The sequence below is a fragment of the Tetrao urogallus genome, assembly GCF_951394365.1.
Source record: "Tetrao urogallus genome assembly, chromosome: 7".
NCBI lineage: Eukaryota > Metazoa > Chordata > Aves > Galliformes > Phasianidae > Tetrao > Tetrao urogallus.
In genome coordinates, this window is record NC_136820.1 from 44,921,297 (window position 1) to 44,936,509 (window position 15,213).

General features: G+C 38.2%; 1 protein-coding gene across 1 annotated transcript in view; it reads left to right on the top strand.

Annotated features, from left to right (window-relative positions):
* KMT2C (lysine methyltransferase 2C) overlaps nucleotides 1-15,213 on the top strand; it is a gene marked incomplete at both ends in the record, with an annotated part of 185,447 nt that overhangs the window by 121,569 nt on the left and 48,665 nt on the right. The window contains 7 exons of the mRNA XM_079538074.1: nucleotides 92-196; nucleotides 1,255-1,436; nucleotides 2,249-2,413; nucleotides 3,026-3,135; nucleotides 9,337-9,402; nucleotides 10,827-11,039; nucleotides 14,682-14,810. Coding sequence (XP_079394200.1) covers nucleotides 92-196; nucleotides 1,255-1,436; nucleotides 2,249-2,413; nucleotides 3,026-3,135; nucleotides 9,337-9,402; nucleotides 10,827-11,039; nucleotides 14,682-14,810 — 970 coding nt within the window. The remainder of the gene's footprint in view (nucleotides 1-91; nucleotides 197-1,254; nucleotides 1,437-2,248; nucleotides 2,414-3,025; nucleotides 3,136-9,336; nucleotides 9,403-10,826; nucleotides 11,040-14,681; nucleotides 14,811-15,213) is intronic.

The window sequence follows — 15,213 nt, forward strand, 5'->3', positions numbered from 1 at the left end:
TCCTAAAGCAACCCAACTGGGCTTTACTATTAAATATTTTCTGAATTTACTGTCCAACGTGTTGAAAATCTACGCTTTTCTATGATTTCAGGATATGTGTGTAGTTTGTGGGAGTTTTGGCCAAGGTGCTGAGGGCAGATTGCTTGCCTGTTCTCAATGCGGTCAGTGTTACCATCCATACTGTGTCAGTATTAAGGTGAGTGCTTTGTTATTTAAGAGATTACTTAATTACACCGTTTTCATATTGTACTTTAATGGCACTATGCTGCCTTTGGTTTTGTGGTAATTAAGGGAGTCATTAACTTGCTAGATATTCTTCAGCTAATGCGACCATTATTTGTATGCAACTTGTGAAAGACTTTAATTAAATGCCATTTTATAGTATGCATTGCCTCAAGAGAAATTAACCTTTTTGTAATTTCACAACCATAAATAGTACTGATTATCCAGCAGTTGGTTAAAATAACAGTTTGAGATATCAGCTTAAAAGCTAAATACAAGCAAAATTAAAAACAAAGAAAAAAAAAACGTAATGCATCTTCATTTACTAGGGGCATAAGGTTTGGTTGATTCAATTTGTCTGTTGGCTGTCAGAATTGACAGCAGTTGGAGTGGTTAATTAATACATTTTTCTTTCATTAGTCTAGGAGAGAATGTGTGAATTTGAATGGTATGAGTTGACTTAGTAAGCAGATAATAAGCTATTTACTCCAATACATAAGCTATATGCTATTTACTATACAAGTACGTGTATGTAAAACTGGGATTTCTTCCAACACATCACAGGACATTATTTAAAATGTACTTTACAAAACATCATATCATCATCATGCATTTTTCATGCAGCTGTAGTCTACTACTAGTATGTACATATGTACTACTGGTATGTAGCATACTACTTGTATGCTACTTTTACATTATTGGACCTCAGTAAATTATTTGCTTTAGGTAACTGAAAACTCAGCATTGGCTATCATAGGGTGATACTACCCTACGTGTAGACTTAGCACAGTGTGTATTTGCTGACATTCTGAATTCATATTCCTGAAGAGTATCAGCACTCCACACAGTTTCTTGCTGTTTGTTCCATTCCCACTTAGTGGATCTCCACAAAGTCTATTTGAGAAACGGCTACTTGTGATGTGGTCAGTGTGAGTGGTAGAGCATCCTGCGCTGCGTAGCCAGGCCTTAATTTATGCACTGATTGTACTTCACAGAGCAGAGCTCAAATGATTTGCACCTTGCCGTTTGCAGATTACTAAAGTGGTGCTTAGTAAAGGCTGGAGGTGCCTGGAGTGCACGGTATGCGAAGCCTGTGGGAAAGCTACAGACCCAGGAAGGCTGCTTCTCTGTGATGACTGCGACATCAGTTACCACACTTACTGCTTGGATCCACCGCTGCAGACTGTTCCGAAAGGAGGCTGGAAGTGCAAATGGTGCGTTTGGTTCTGGTGTCAGAAATGCTGGCCTTTTTTGCTCCACTTTGCCACTTTATATTTGCAATGTCAGTTTAACTGTAATAATGCTTTAATTGTAGTTGAATCAAGTTTATTAAAGCAAACAAAATACTTCTCCTTTGTTTCATTCAGTTATCAATTCAGTATGGTTAGATTAGGTTGTGGTTGGACTTGATGCTCCTGAGGGTCTTTTCCATCCTGAGTGATTCTATAATTCTATGGAAATTGTTGTTATCTTCTCTTAATAACCTTTCTTCATACCAGAAGCCACATCACAGAGGTGGACAGTATTTATTTTAAAACTTCTAGACGAAAAAACCCCCACTAATCTACATTCACTGAAACGATAAGATAAATTAATTGGCATTACACCACATTGCTGTAAAGATAAAACCCTCTGAAAACCATTCATGTTATTTGGGTGAAATACATACCAAATAGACATCTGTGTGGCTAAGTGTCTCACGGTGAATGGCAACTGGAAGCAGGCACTCCTTTGACCTTGTTAAAGTGTTACATACACCCATCTGCCTGTTTTTGCAGATTGAAAGGACTTCTTACTTAGGAAATGCTGAAAAAATTATAAAAAATACAGTAATGTTCAAAATCTAAATAATAATTCTTCATTCAAATAAAATATTTTGACCTGAAATAAGCTTATTTCCTCCCATGGAACTAGTTTGTGACCTAAAACTGAATTATTTACCCAGTTCTAAGTTAGGAGAGCTTTGAAGCCACAGAATAGTTGCCTCGTGAACTCAAAATAACAGATCGTTCTGTCTTTTCTGCAGGTGTGTTTGGTGCAGACACTGTGGAGCAACTTCACCAGGCTTAAGATGCGAATGGCAAAACAATTACACGCAGTGTGCTCCCTGTGCCAGTTTGTCTACCTGCCCAATCTGTTATCGCACTTACAGGGATGAGGAGCTTATAATTCAGTGTAGGCAGTGCGATCGGTAAGGATCTCTGCTGTTCTGCAGGCTTTTTCTGGTTAAAGCTTATTTTATTTTTTATTTTTTCTTCCGATGTAAAAGCATAAAGATGAAGGGAATGGTCTTGTGGTAATGAACACTGGACTGAATCTCAGAAGTCTTTTTTATTTCATTCCTACTTACACTACGGATTTTATTATATGACTCTGGGCAAATTAATTAATTACTTTGTGCCTCATCTTTCCCCTCTGTAAAAATAAAGTATAACTAATTTACCTAATAAGACTGTTGTGGTGAGGCTAGATCTAGATTATGTTGTATCAAATGAGTAGTTAAAATGATTTCAAATATAGGGAGAAACTATAATGCCAAGATGTATTTCCTTCTGGTACATTTCTTTACAGAATTTTTCTTCCTGTGAAGGGAAATAAATAATCTCATACTCTCTATATATATTTAGCACACACCACTATAGAAGAATGTTGTGTATGGAGAACCTATGTCATCCTTTCTCCCTATTAGAATTTAAATTAAACAAATATTTCACATTTACTTGGACCATATACTGATATTTAGGTCTCCTAAAACACCACATATTTCCTTTAAATTGTATTTTTTCCCCCACTTAATTTCTAGATGGATGCATGCAATCTGTCAGAACTTAAACACAGAGGAGGAAGTGGAAAACATAGCTGATATGGGTTTTGACTGTACCATTTGTAGGCCATACATACCACCAACAAACGGTAAGAAGACAATTGAAACCAATGGCAGGACTGCACACTGCAATAAATAGGTGTGGGAATGGGTTATGGTTCTTTTCTGTGATGGAGAGTTGGCTTGTTGTAGAAGCAAGATCTTTATTTTTATTTTAAGGGCATCCTGGAAGTGTCCTCAGCTCTTTCTCACCCTCTGGTAATTGGCTGCAAAGCCATCTCTGCAGCCAAAGACAACCTGTCAGGGAGAATTCTTGACAGATTTAGTGAAGATAATTTGAGCAAAGGACTAAAAACATCTGATATTGAAAGGGATAAATGTGTCTCACTTTGTCAAGAGGAAGGAAGAACAATCTTAATTGAAGAATATTGAAATAAATTCTGTGCAGAAAAACATTCCATGTATCAATGCTTTGAAGCCTTTTGAAACAGCAGTAGCTGTAACAGTCCATATAAGCATTTTTTCCCTCCAATCTTATGGTTTATTAATGCCACTCCCTCAGCTCTCCCAGTATTTAAGACCTATAATTCCTTAGATGTGATATTTAAAAATACCTCCATGTTTCCCTGCTTGAGATTCTCATGTTTTTGTTAGTTAAAATACATATTTCTAATGAATTTTCGTCTCCTCTGGACATGTTTTCAGGAAACATACAGACTTCCTTGTCTGTAGTATGCAGTTTCACATCATTGGTGCTTCAGGAGCTGAGGTTACTGTGGTTTTTCTCTTTGAGCACAGCTACACCATCTGGTTCTGTGGGATGGTACTGGCTGATATTATAGTGAGTGGCTTGTCAGCAATTAGATTGGCCTATTAGATGATTTATGGTCTTGCTACAAGAATAGTATCCTGGGTCTGTTTTCTCTGCCTGTCAGCACACAGGAGTGTCTGCTTCAGTCTGTTGCTTTAACAGAGCACTGACGCCTCTACACGTTTTCAGAATAATGGTATGGTAAAGTGTTTCATGTTAACTCTTTATTGAGAGTGTCATCAGATTTGAGAACATGGTAGAAGGAAGGAACAAGAAGCAAGCAGACGTTTAAAAAACAGAGCAGCAGGGGTAAGATTGAGATAAAGGGTTGGCTACAGCAAAAGGCTTGTGTTCGAGAGGTCTGCCAAGAAGAGTTCAGCAGAGATCTGGAGTTCCTTTATGCCTCCTGTCTTCATAACGATGTGGAAACAATTGTAACTTAATGATGTGGCTTTGGGAAGTTATTCGCTTGTGTGAGTTGATCAGCTATATGCGTGTGGTTGTGGAGCGCTTCTAAGTATCGCACTTGTGTCACTGTTGGAAGTAAAGATTACATTTACTTATGTATTTCTACAACTTGCTTCACGTGTGAGCTCTACTTTCTCAAATTCAAAACGGAATTAGTTTTCTCAGTGGAAAAACCAGGAAACTTGTAAATATAACAGTTTTCTGTTTCTTTTGGTGATAATGTTTGGACACTTAAAACGCGCATGTCCAAGTAAGGAATACTACCTTTTCCTTTTCCTTAGAAGCTTGCAGAACTAGTGCTTTGGTGATAATAAGGTTCATAATTTGGTAGGTGGAACAACTTCAGAAGGTGGTATCAGATGTTTAACTTCCAAGCATAAACTGGCTCCTGAGGGAGTCCTTTCTGAAACCACCATGGAGTTGTGTAGGTTCATCTTCTGAGAAATAGGAACCAGTCCAGCAAGACCTGTTAGAAAGTTCCCCACCCTTTGCAGTTTCTGCTCAACTCTTTTATGAGACAAGTTTCTCTGCTTTTTCTTTGTCGTTTTGACTCAGTATGTGTAGTAACTCTAACGTGTGTACATTTGCACAGTTGCATGTCTAAATATATCATCTGATGCATGTTCTAGAAATATTTGCATGTCCTTTTATATGAAACGTCTCAGTGTTTTGTTAATTTTTCTACGTTTGAAAATTCTGTGTAATTTTCTGTTTCAAGATGAGAGAAACAAATGCTAATAGTATAAGGTTTCTTAGAGTATACCATCTAGGAATTTTATTGAGGCAGTTCTTTCTCTTTCCATCTGATCTACCACAGAGGATATTAATGTGTTGCAAATATTATTATAATTTTCTCTACTACTTTATTTGAAACGAACCAGGAGCCCCTCAACCTAGTAACTTATCACTACATAGCAGCTGAAAAGTAGGTATATTTGTTGGTAGTAAGTAAATATCTTTTAGAATGTACATATTGAGAAAGAGCTTCCAGTTTTCTCTCTTTAGAAAACTAGAACCTTAAGAGTTCTTGCCTATCTTATCTTAAGAATATAGAATATGTATCTGATAATCTTAAAGTCATCTTCTTCATGAAATAGGAATAAAATATAAATAGTTCTTCTTTTTCAGCACACATAAATATCCACAGCCAGCAGATGGTAAAATTTGTTCCAAAGTAGTGTGCCATAAGTCTTAATTTGTATATTATTTTGAAATACACATCTTTGATCAGTATTCCATCAGGTTGTTTTTAATATGGTCTCATGTTAAAATAAAGAATCGTGGAATTATCTAGGTTGAAAAAGACCTTCAAGATCACCAGATCTGACCAGCCTGATCTGCTGATTCCCATCACAAAGCCGTGTCCATTAGTGTCATGTTCACATATCTCTTTAATATATCCAGGGATGAGGACTCAACCACTTCCCTGGGCAGCCTGTTCCAATGCTTGGCCACTCTTTCCATGAAGAAATTCTTCTTCGCTAACTCTGTTGATTTTCTCTGAACATGCTCAAGCAACTCAATATCATTATAGTGTGGGGCTCAAAAATGGTCACAATATTTGAGGCATGATCTCACCAATGTTGTGTTCAAGGGGACAGTAATTTCTCTAGTCCTATCAGCCACACTTTTTCTGATTCAGGCCACGATGCCATTGGCCTTCTTGGTCACTTGGGCACACTCTTGGCTCATTTTCAGCCAGCTGTTGACCAACACCCCTAGGTCCTCTTCCAGGCAACCTTCCAGCTGGTCTTGTCCAAGCCTGTACTGTTGCATCAGGTTTTTATCACCCAAGTGCAGGACCTGAATGTCATGCAGTTGGGCTCGGACCCTCAATCCAGCCTATCTAGATTCTCTACAGAGCCTTCCTGCCTAACTTGGTATCATCTGTGAGCTTATGAGAGTGAACTCAATCCCCTCATCCAGATTACTGATAAAAATGTAGAGCAAAACTGGCTCCACAACTGAGTACTGGGGTGCACTACTGGTGACCAGCTGCCGATTGGACTAAACTCTGTTCACCAGGACTCTTTGCACCCTGCCAACCAGCCAGTTCTTCACCCAACAAAACAGTACACCCATGTAAGCCACAAGCCAACTTTTGGGGGGAGAATATTATTGGAAACAGCCTTAAAAATTTAGCTAAAATCCAGGTAAGAAACATCCACGGACTCTCCCTCGTCTACTAATCAAGTCATCTTGGAGGAGATCAGTTTTGTCAGGCAGGACCATATGTGCTGTGAAATGACTTCCAAGATCTGCTCCCCCTTTCCTGGTACTTTTTGAATTAATAATAACTTTTTAATTAATAAGAACTTAGAAAGTTATCAGGATTATTTTTAATGTTACCATGATTGAAGTACTGGCAGCTGATCTAGGTAGCAGCAGCCTTGGTGCTGTGGTACCTGCACATTCAGGATAGAGATGTGCATTTCTCACCCCCGCAATCATACTCTCTCCCACACAAGCAACTCTAAACCATCTAGCCATCATTTCTGCCTGTCATTTACCATTGTACAACATGGCTCCCCTTATGGAAGCCCCATCCGTAAATTCCATCCCTTCAGCTCTGCCTGGTTTTCTTTAGTAGGAACAGCTAAGGAGATCTGAATGCAAATGCACGTAACAGCTAGTTACAGCTCGTGTGGTAATACAAGACTTGCTGTGTAAACTTTACATTGCTTCTATATCCTGTACTTATAATATTAGGAACTAAAATTTTAAATTTTAATTATTTGGTATGTATATTATTTCAGCTGTTAGGTTCTTGTATGTTGCAGTATTTGCAAATAAATCCCTGCATCGCAGGCATCTGATATTACTCAGGTATTGTCTCCACATCGACCATTTTGTGCTACCCCTTATGCTGATTTCATTTTTTCCTTGAATTATTCCTTTCTATTGCAGCCTTTAAATTGCAGCCAGCTTTCATTTTGAACTGTGATTTATTCTTGTCATATTGGACTTTGTGCACTTTTTTTTTTTGCTTTTAACTGAGGCTGCTGCTTATCATTCAGCAGGTTTTAGACCCTTTGGAAAATAACGATATAATTTTGGTTGAACATCTGAGTTGATCAGAAGGCTGTCGTTTCTTTGTTCTGTTTTTTAAGGAGTATTTTTTCCCTTTAACTGTCTTAGTCTGACTTGGAATTCTTTTTTTTCTATTATCCATTTTATTGATTTAATCTTTTATCTGCACTCTAATTAGCTCCTTTTATGGAAATTTGCTCAATACTGTCTTCAAACATTGTGCATTTTCTTTGGGCCAGTCTCTGAAGTCCTCACTTTGGTTGCTGTCAGCTTGTTTGTCTGTTTCAAGTCTATTCAGTCTCCAGCACTGAATTTGTTCAGTCTGATATGGATGAAGACTCCATGTTGTACAACTTTTGTATTAGGACACCAAATTTCTGTTCACAGTGATCTTTGTGAATTTTTTGCTTACCTTAGAGTCCAGTTCAATAGTTGTTAACTCTGACTTAAAACAACTTGTAAACAATGGAAAAAATCAGATTATATCACTTCTGCCTTTGATTATCTCTTAGAATTTGCCTTTTTGTGTTTGTGAGTGTCTTCCATCCTGCAGCTCATCCTGTGTTTTTCTGCTTCCCTCCAGCTTAGTATCGCCTTCAAAATGCCATTTTCACTTTTGTTTCTTCCATGCTTTTTCCTTCAGTGTCTATCAGTTTTTCAGTAATGCTCACAGGCTCCTTACATTTTCTAATTTTCTGTAGTTACACTTGCCATAAAACGTTCAGAGGACTACAATTCTTGAAGACATATTTTGTTTCCTTATTTCTCATGTATGCGTAGAAAAACATTCACTAGATTTTGTATCAACTACATTCTTGTTTTGTATTTAACTGAGTGTTAACGTCATTTGGAAGCTTGTTCTTTTCCTAGTCTTGCCTTTGTCTCCCAGATTTGTGTGTGAGATTGTAGCACACATGCAACTGGTCTGAGAAACATGAGCCTTCCTCACATGCTTTCCCTCACTGGTCTGGGCTTGTGTAGTAGATGCAAAAGTAAAACACTGGATGTTTATCCAAGAGTTAAACTCAGCCTAGCTAAGATTTCTAGGGAAAAAAGAAAAGTGAATAAACATTGAATGTACAGTAATGCTAACCATGTCAAACTAACTGTTTTTTTTTTTGTTTTAATTCTCAGAGTGAGATAAAAGCTTCTAATTTTCCCTGTACTTAACTGTCTACATAATCTCTATAAAGTTACTACTAATATTAAAAATCTAATGTACATATTACTGGTTAGTGAAGCGTGATTACAGTTATTGTAATTAACGCTGATGGGAGAAACATTTCCACCTGCAGCAGTAGTATGCTAGCACCAGAGGACATTTTGATCATCATTTGTTCTCTGAAGCATACAAGGCACAATTTTGAAATTGAGCTTCTACTGTTCCATCGGTCAGTATTTTAATTTTGAATAAGAATGACCCTTTCTAACATGAACTGGTCATGTCTCATCTGCTCTAGGATGTTATATCAGCCTTACTTTGTTTCTGGTATATCAGACATCTGACAGTATAGACACAGCTAGAAGTCAGAGTACAAAGCTGTTGGAGTCCCCCACCACTTCTGGGAAGATAGGACAGCAAATGATACCTGTTCATAAAGTCCTCCTGTTATTGGCATGTAGTTCAGCAAAACCTGGACAACGTGAGCAGTGTAGGGGTTACCTTAAAATCCTCTAGATCCAGAGCATGTGTTTGCCTGTGATCCAGTAGGCAGAGATAATTTGTCATCATGTTCAGTGCTTCCCCAGAGCCTTTCCTGGCTCAGGCGAATTGGAGAACTTCAGCTGATGCCAGGCTTGTTTTGTAGTCGCATCTTCTGGGATGCTGAAAAGCCTTTTTTTAAAGGTGCTGGTGAAAGTTGCCAACAGCATTTATTAGGGAGTTTAACAGAACAATTCAAAGGGAAAACTACTTGAGAGTTTCGGTTTAAATCAAGTCACACTTTTTAAAAGTTGAAATGATTTTCCTTATATTTTTCAGTGCCTTCTTTGGACTGTTGTGATTCATCAGTTGGAGCTCAGATTATTTCAAAATCAAAAGAACTAGGTAAAGAATGTAAATACTTAATCTTTGATCATTTAGCATATTGTAAGGGTATACTTTTCCATCAGGCAAAAATACCTTTTTGTTTTTATAACACATGACATTAACTATCCTTCCAATTATCACAGCATGCTTTTCATTTTTTTCTATCTTCTTTTTTCTCTTTTGCTTGCCATACGCGTGCTATAATAATAATCTGAGATTGTGCTTTGATTCTGCAGACTTAGTTGCTTGCCTTAGTATTAGCAGTAAAAGACAACACAGTTTGGCTGAGTTAAAAATACATAAAGGATGAAATTGTAGGAGGACACAACTTTTCTGTATTTGTCTAGTGTATGCTAGGAATTTACAGTCTTGACAAGCCTACTGACAAGTCGTTTTTTATCGTAGTGCCTAACACATTCATCACGTTAGGGTAGCTTCCATCATGTCAGGATTTTATTCTACTTGATCCTGCTAAGTGTAGTTCTGAGAGAAGTTTGTCCCCTCCAATATCTGAAAAAACATGTGCAGTTTTTTTATGCGCTCCTTTTTAGTTCAACTTAAGAAAGCAATCATGTATGAAGAGTTGCATTCAGAACCAGCTGTGTTTTGGGGTGCAGGATGCTACATAAGAAAATATTTTTTGTTGAAGAGAGCAGAAGTTATGATGTTCAGATGTTTTCAAAAATTATGTTATCCAGTCATTATGCAATTGGGCTCAAAGAGCAGAAGCATCATTGCAGCCTCTTCATTATTGCGCATACCCAGAAAGTTCCCAAACTTTTAGTTGCAGTTGCTGGAGCAGACGACTGAGACAGCAGTGTCTTTCTACATTGTGAAGTGAGGAATGATGTAAAAAATTTATCAGACTCGGTTGTCATGCAACAGCTTCAGGAGGTAGAAGTCTTGCAGGTCTTGGGAGACTTGGGTTCTACTCAGTTTACAAATAGGTCTTGAGCCATTCACTTGATATAATTTATTTTTTGTCTACCTATAAAAGAGGGTTAATTATTTGCTTGTTTCACTAAGAGTTCTACAAGAGTAAAGCTGAGTTACGACATGAAGCCGTACAGCTGAAGGATTTGGCTGTTAAGCAGCAGGGACCCAGACTAAGACTTGCACAGATTTTTCTGTCAGGGATACCCAAATACCCTGTAAGGCACCAGTTTCCATGATCAATTAGTTCTGTCTAATGAATTCTGGATGTAAGTTGTAGCAATGTAATGGATGGTTGCTGGATTTGACATCAGTCCGAATTATAAAGCTGTAACTGCAACATGTAAGACAGTATCATATCTCTCTGTTTTATTTATACTGACTTCCTCACTCATGAATCAGTTCCATACATGTGAATTATTAACTCTTAAAAGTGCTGTTCCTAAAGATCTAAGACTTGTAAATTAAAGAGTTTTATATTGCTGTTATGATTCATTTAACTTTTATAGACCCACCGAAGACATACACACAGGATGGAGTCTGCTTGACAGAATCCGGCATGTCTCAGTTACAGAGCCTAACTGTCACAGTACCTAGAAGAAAACGGACGAAACCAAAGCTTAAATTGAAGATTATAAATCAGAACAGTGTGGCTGTGCTTCAGACACCCCCAGATGCCCAGTCAGAACACTCAAGAGATGGCGAGATGGATGACAGTAGAGGTAGCAATGTTCTTTTGGCCTGTCTTGTATGTTGAGTGCTGCACTACATGTGTACGTTGCATACATCCCTAGGAGAATTTGTAACACTCATTTGTGTCAATTCTGTACTGAATGATCTGTGGGAATTGCTTGGACAGTAGTATGATTCGTTGTTGAACAGTCCAGGGATTTTCTTACCGTTGTTCTGTTTTTGTCATCCATGCCATGCGAAACACTTTTCTGAGGCTGGCTACACTGGAAATAGGAGTTGCCTCTTTGATCATTGGATTACTTTAGGGAATACTGTGCATTTACTGAGTACAAGTGCATTTTGAGGCTCTCAACAGTGCGAACACCATTTGAAAAATGGTACTGTTGGCTCAGCAGTAGATTCCTGTAAGGCCTACATTTGAAACCAATGAGAAAGTGAAATAGCTCTTTACTTGAAGTATTTCTTTTATAAGGTGGGCTGAACTGAGGGGAGAAAATACTTTTTGTTTGTTCCTATCTTCAAAGTAGAATTTAAGACAGAATTTAAGTTTGGAAGTGAGTTCTGAGAGATGACTCTTGTTCATGTTGATGACACTGTATGTAGAGACCTGCCAAATGGTTTCAGTTTCCAGGGCAGAGTATCTGTTTAACGTGGAGGTAAGAGGCAAGTTGACAGTGCTTGCACAACATCTCAGACTGGCAAGGGATGAAGGGGACTAGCACTTGCCTATCCAACCACCTCATTCTGTGTATGGGAATGAGATTTTGGTAAATTGTAGAAACCTTTAGGAGAGTTCCTTCAACTGCGTATTTGAGCACGGAGCAGACTTACGTCACAGGGGCCAGCAGTACTCATTCTCATCTTCTTTCCTCAAAGAAAAGTGAGCACAGCAGCTAGAAGGTGGGAGTTGAGGGAGGGAAAAGAAGCCCCTAGGAGTAAGCAACCTTCTTTTTACTTCAAATCCTCTTAAGCAGTAGAAATAGCAGCCAGCATGGTGCAATACTGTTCTCCCATCCTCTTTGCCGTAGTCTGGCTGTATATTCTGATAAGTATGTTGGTAGGATTGGTGTTAATCCGTGGCCTAAGGAAAGGCTTACTGGAACAGCAGGTGTGAAAGTTATTACATTAGTCATGCAGGTGTCTGTTACGAGTGGAACATGGGCACCCCACATCACCACAATCTAACATGCTCTGTTTATGCAACATTACCTTGTTGTTAATCAGATTAAATGTCATAAGAAGCTTTTTTTAGATACAGAGTGTGTGCTTGAGATAACTGGGTAGTTCAACCATCAACATAGTTTCCATCTTAACTTGTTGATATAAGTATTGTTCCTGTTGTTTGATTAGCACATTCTTAACCTTCTGCTACTGACTACAGTTTTTTTTTTAAATAATAGGTTCCCTTTGTTTATAGCCTTTAAAACAGTTAAGTAATTGATTTTCTTTTGTTTTCTTTGGAATTCACAGTGTTTGGGATATTATCATACCATTACTCTGACTCTTATTCATCTCATGGCTTCATACAGTCCACCAAGTGGGTTGTTGAAATGAAAAATGCTTTCAGTTTTGGTTTGAAAGCATCAAGATAGAGAATTAACCACTTCCCTTGTTCTTTCGCAATGGTTGATCATCTTTGCTTCTACGACTGTGTGCTTGTATTCTATTTAACAATGATAACTTTCTTATCTACTTGTTGACTTTTACATATACCCTTTTCTACTAGATACCAAGATACTTACATGTAATAGCAGAGTATGATAGTAGAATCAAAGCTTCAGACTTTAATTTTAGTTCTGGATTTCTTCTACTGTGTTGGGTTTTTTTGTTGTTGTTGTTGGTCTTGTTTTGATTTTATTGTTTTGGTTTTGTTTTTCTCTTCTGCTGGGAAATAGCAAACAAAAATATACGTGCATGTTCCATAGATGATTTTTTTATGCACTGAGAAAGTGTGTTCACGTGTGGCTGTAACTGTATGTGAATGGTAGACTGGCTGGGTTTCCTGGAATCTAGCCTACATGTACTCTGTAGAGTGGATCTGTCCCTGTTCTCTGAAGTTTTTGTGTGGGCATCAAACTGAATAAGGCCATGCTGCTGCTTTGATTGAAGCAACGTGGTACAGTAATTTCAGGTAAATACAAACGGTGTCACCAAGCTGAGTGGTGCAATTGATACAATGGAAGGAAGGAAGGCCATCCAGAGGGGCTAGGACAGGTTTGAGGAGTGGACCTACATGAACTCTTGAAGTTTAACAAGACCAAGTGCAAGGTGCAGCGCTTGGGCCAGGGAAATCCTAAACATTGGTATAGATTGGGGGTCAAATGGATGGAGAGCAGCCCAAGTAAGAACCTGAAGGGGCCTACAGGAGAGCTGGATGGGGACATTTTTTCAGGGAGTGTAATGACAGGACCAGGGACGATGGTCTTAAACTGAAAGAGTCTAGGTTTGGATTAGATACAAATAAGAATTTTTTCACTATGAGGGTGGTGAGGCACTGGAACGGGTTGCCTGCAGTGGTTGCCCCATCTTGGTAGTGCTAGGTTAGATGGGGGCTAGGTTAGATGGGGCCCTGCACAGTCTCGTCTTGTGGGACGATGTTCCATGCCCATGGCAGGGGGTTGGAAATGTGTGGTTTTTAGGGTCCCTTCCAACTCAAACCATTCTGTGATTCTATGAAAAGTCAGGTCAGTGACAGCCTTTGAAAGAGCAAGAGTTGTAGCTGTGCCACAGCTGACTTGGTATTATGGTCCACTTCTGTCTGCACTAGGACTGAGTAGACTACAGGCTATATTCCTAGAACTATATTTCTCCTACTCACAACTGTATGCATAAATACAAACCAGAAAATTTGTATTTTGATATTTTTTCCAGGGACTATTGTATATTTACCCTAGATATTTCAAAAGCTTTACAACTTAATGAAGATGTAAGGTCATTATTATAGTCACATTTTAAGGATGCCAGAAACAGAATTAACAGAGTGTCTCTTCAACACCAAAGACTTTATTAGTACTCTTATCTGTTTTTGACCTGCAGACCTGTAGAGTATAAACTCAAAATTGTGATCTTTGTCTTAAAGGCTGAATACTTCTGTTGGGTTGAATTTTCTGTTATATAAGTCAAACTCCTCTGCATAAATAACTCTGCTTTCAGTCAGTCACACAGCTTCAAGTCAAGAACCCTTCAAACTAAGAGTCATTATATATTATCTTCCATCTGTAGGCTGTATTTTTTCAGTCTGTCTTCACAGTGAAAACAAACTCAACCAAACATAACTTAGGTAGAAGGTAAACAAAATATATCTTGCAAGTTAGATGGTGTTCATATTCCTCAGTGTACTGTTAGAAATTGCTTAAATGCTTGGAAAATGCAGCACAGGGTACTGAAAGAGGTGCCTAAAGTGATAAATCTCAAGATCCACATGCAATAATGATAGTGTTTAGTCACTGGTATTGTGTTGACATAACCTCACAGGAAATTAAGGTATATACTGGGTCTTTGTGTAGTCAGGTGGCTTTCTCACAAGTGTGGAAAGAGCATGGCTATTTATCATCCTCCTGAAAAAACTGTTATTCTCAATAATTGCTGAGAAAACATAGAGATGTATGCATTTTGGGAAAATGTCTTCCTCCCCCTTTCCAGTTGAACTTAGCATTGCATCTTTTCTGCAGAGGGTGATCTTATGGATTGCGATGGGAAATCTGATTCCAGCCCAGAACGGGAAGCTGTGGATGATGATACCAAAGTGGCAGAAGGAGCTGATGGGATTAAAAAAAGAAAGCGAAAACCCTACAGACCTGGTAGGACACACAATTTACATAATTGTGTCACTTGTTCAGCTCTTTTTTTCCGTACATTAAAAAAGAATAGGAAAAAAATGTGAAATTATGAAGCGTTCTCTTGCTAACTGATGATTTTATTGTTTTAGAGTTTTTTTCCAAATACTTTTCCAAAGGTTGCTGCATAGCAGTACAGCTGCAATAATATCTTGTCAATTACTGATTTGTAGTTTGAATCTATACCTTGTTACTGATTCTTAACTCGATATGAAAATGTACTTCATTTATATCATCAATGGAGACCAGTTTGTGTGTATACATCTTGAAGTATCTGAATTTCAGAGAACTTTCCACTGGTATCTTCCTTTCTGAAATCGTTGATAAGAGTAACGTGCTAAACATTTGTGGAGTATTTCTGGCAATT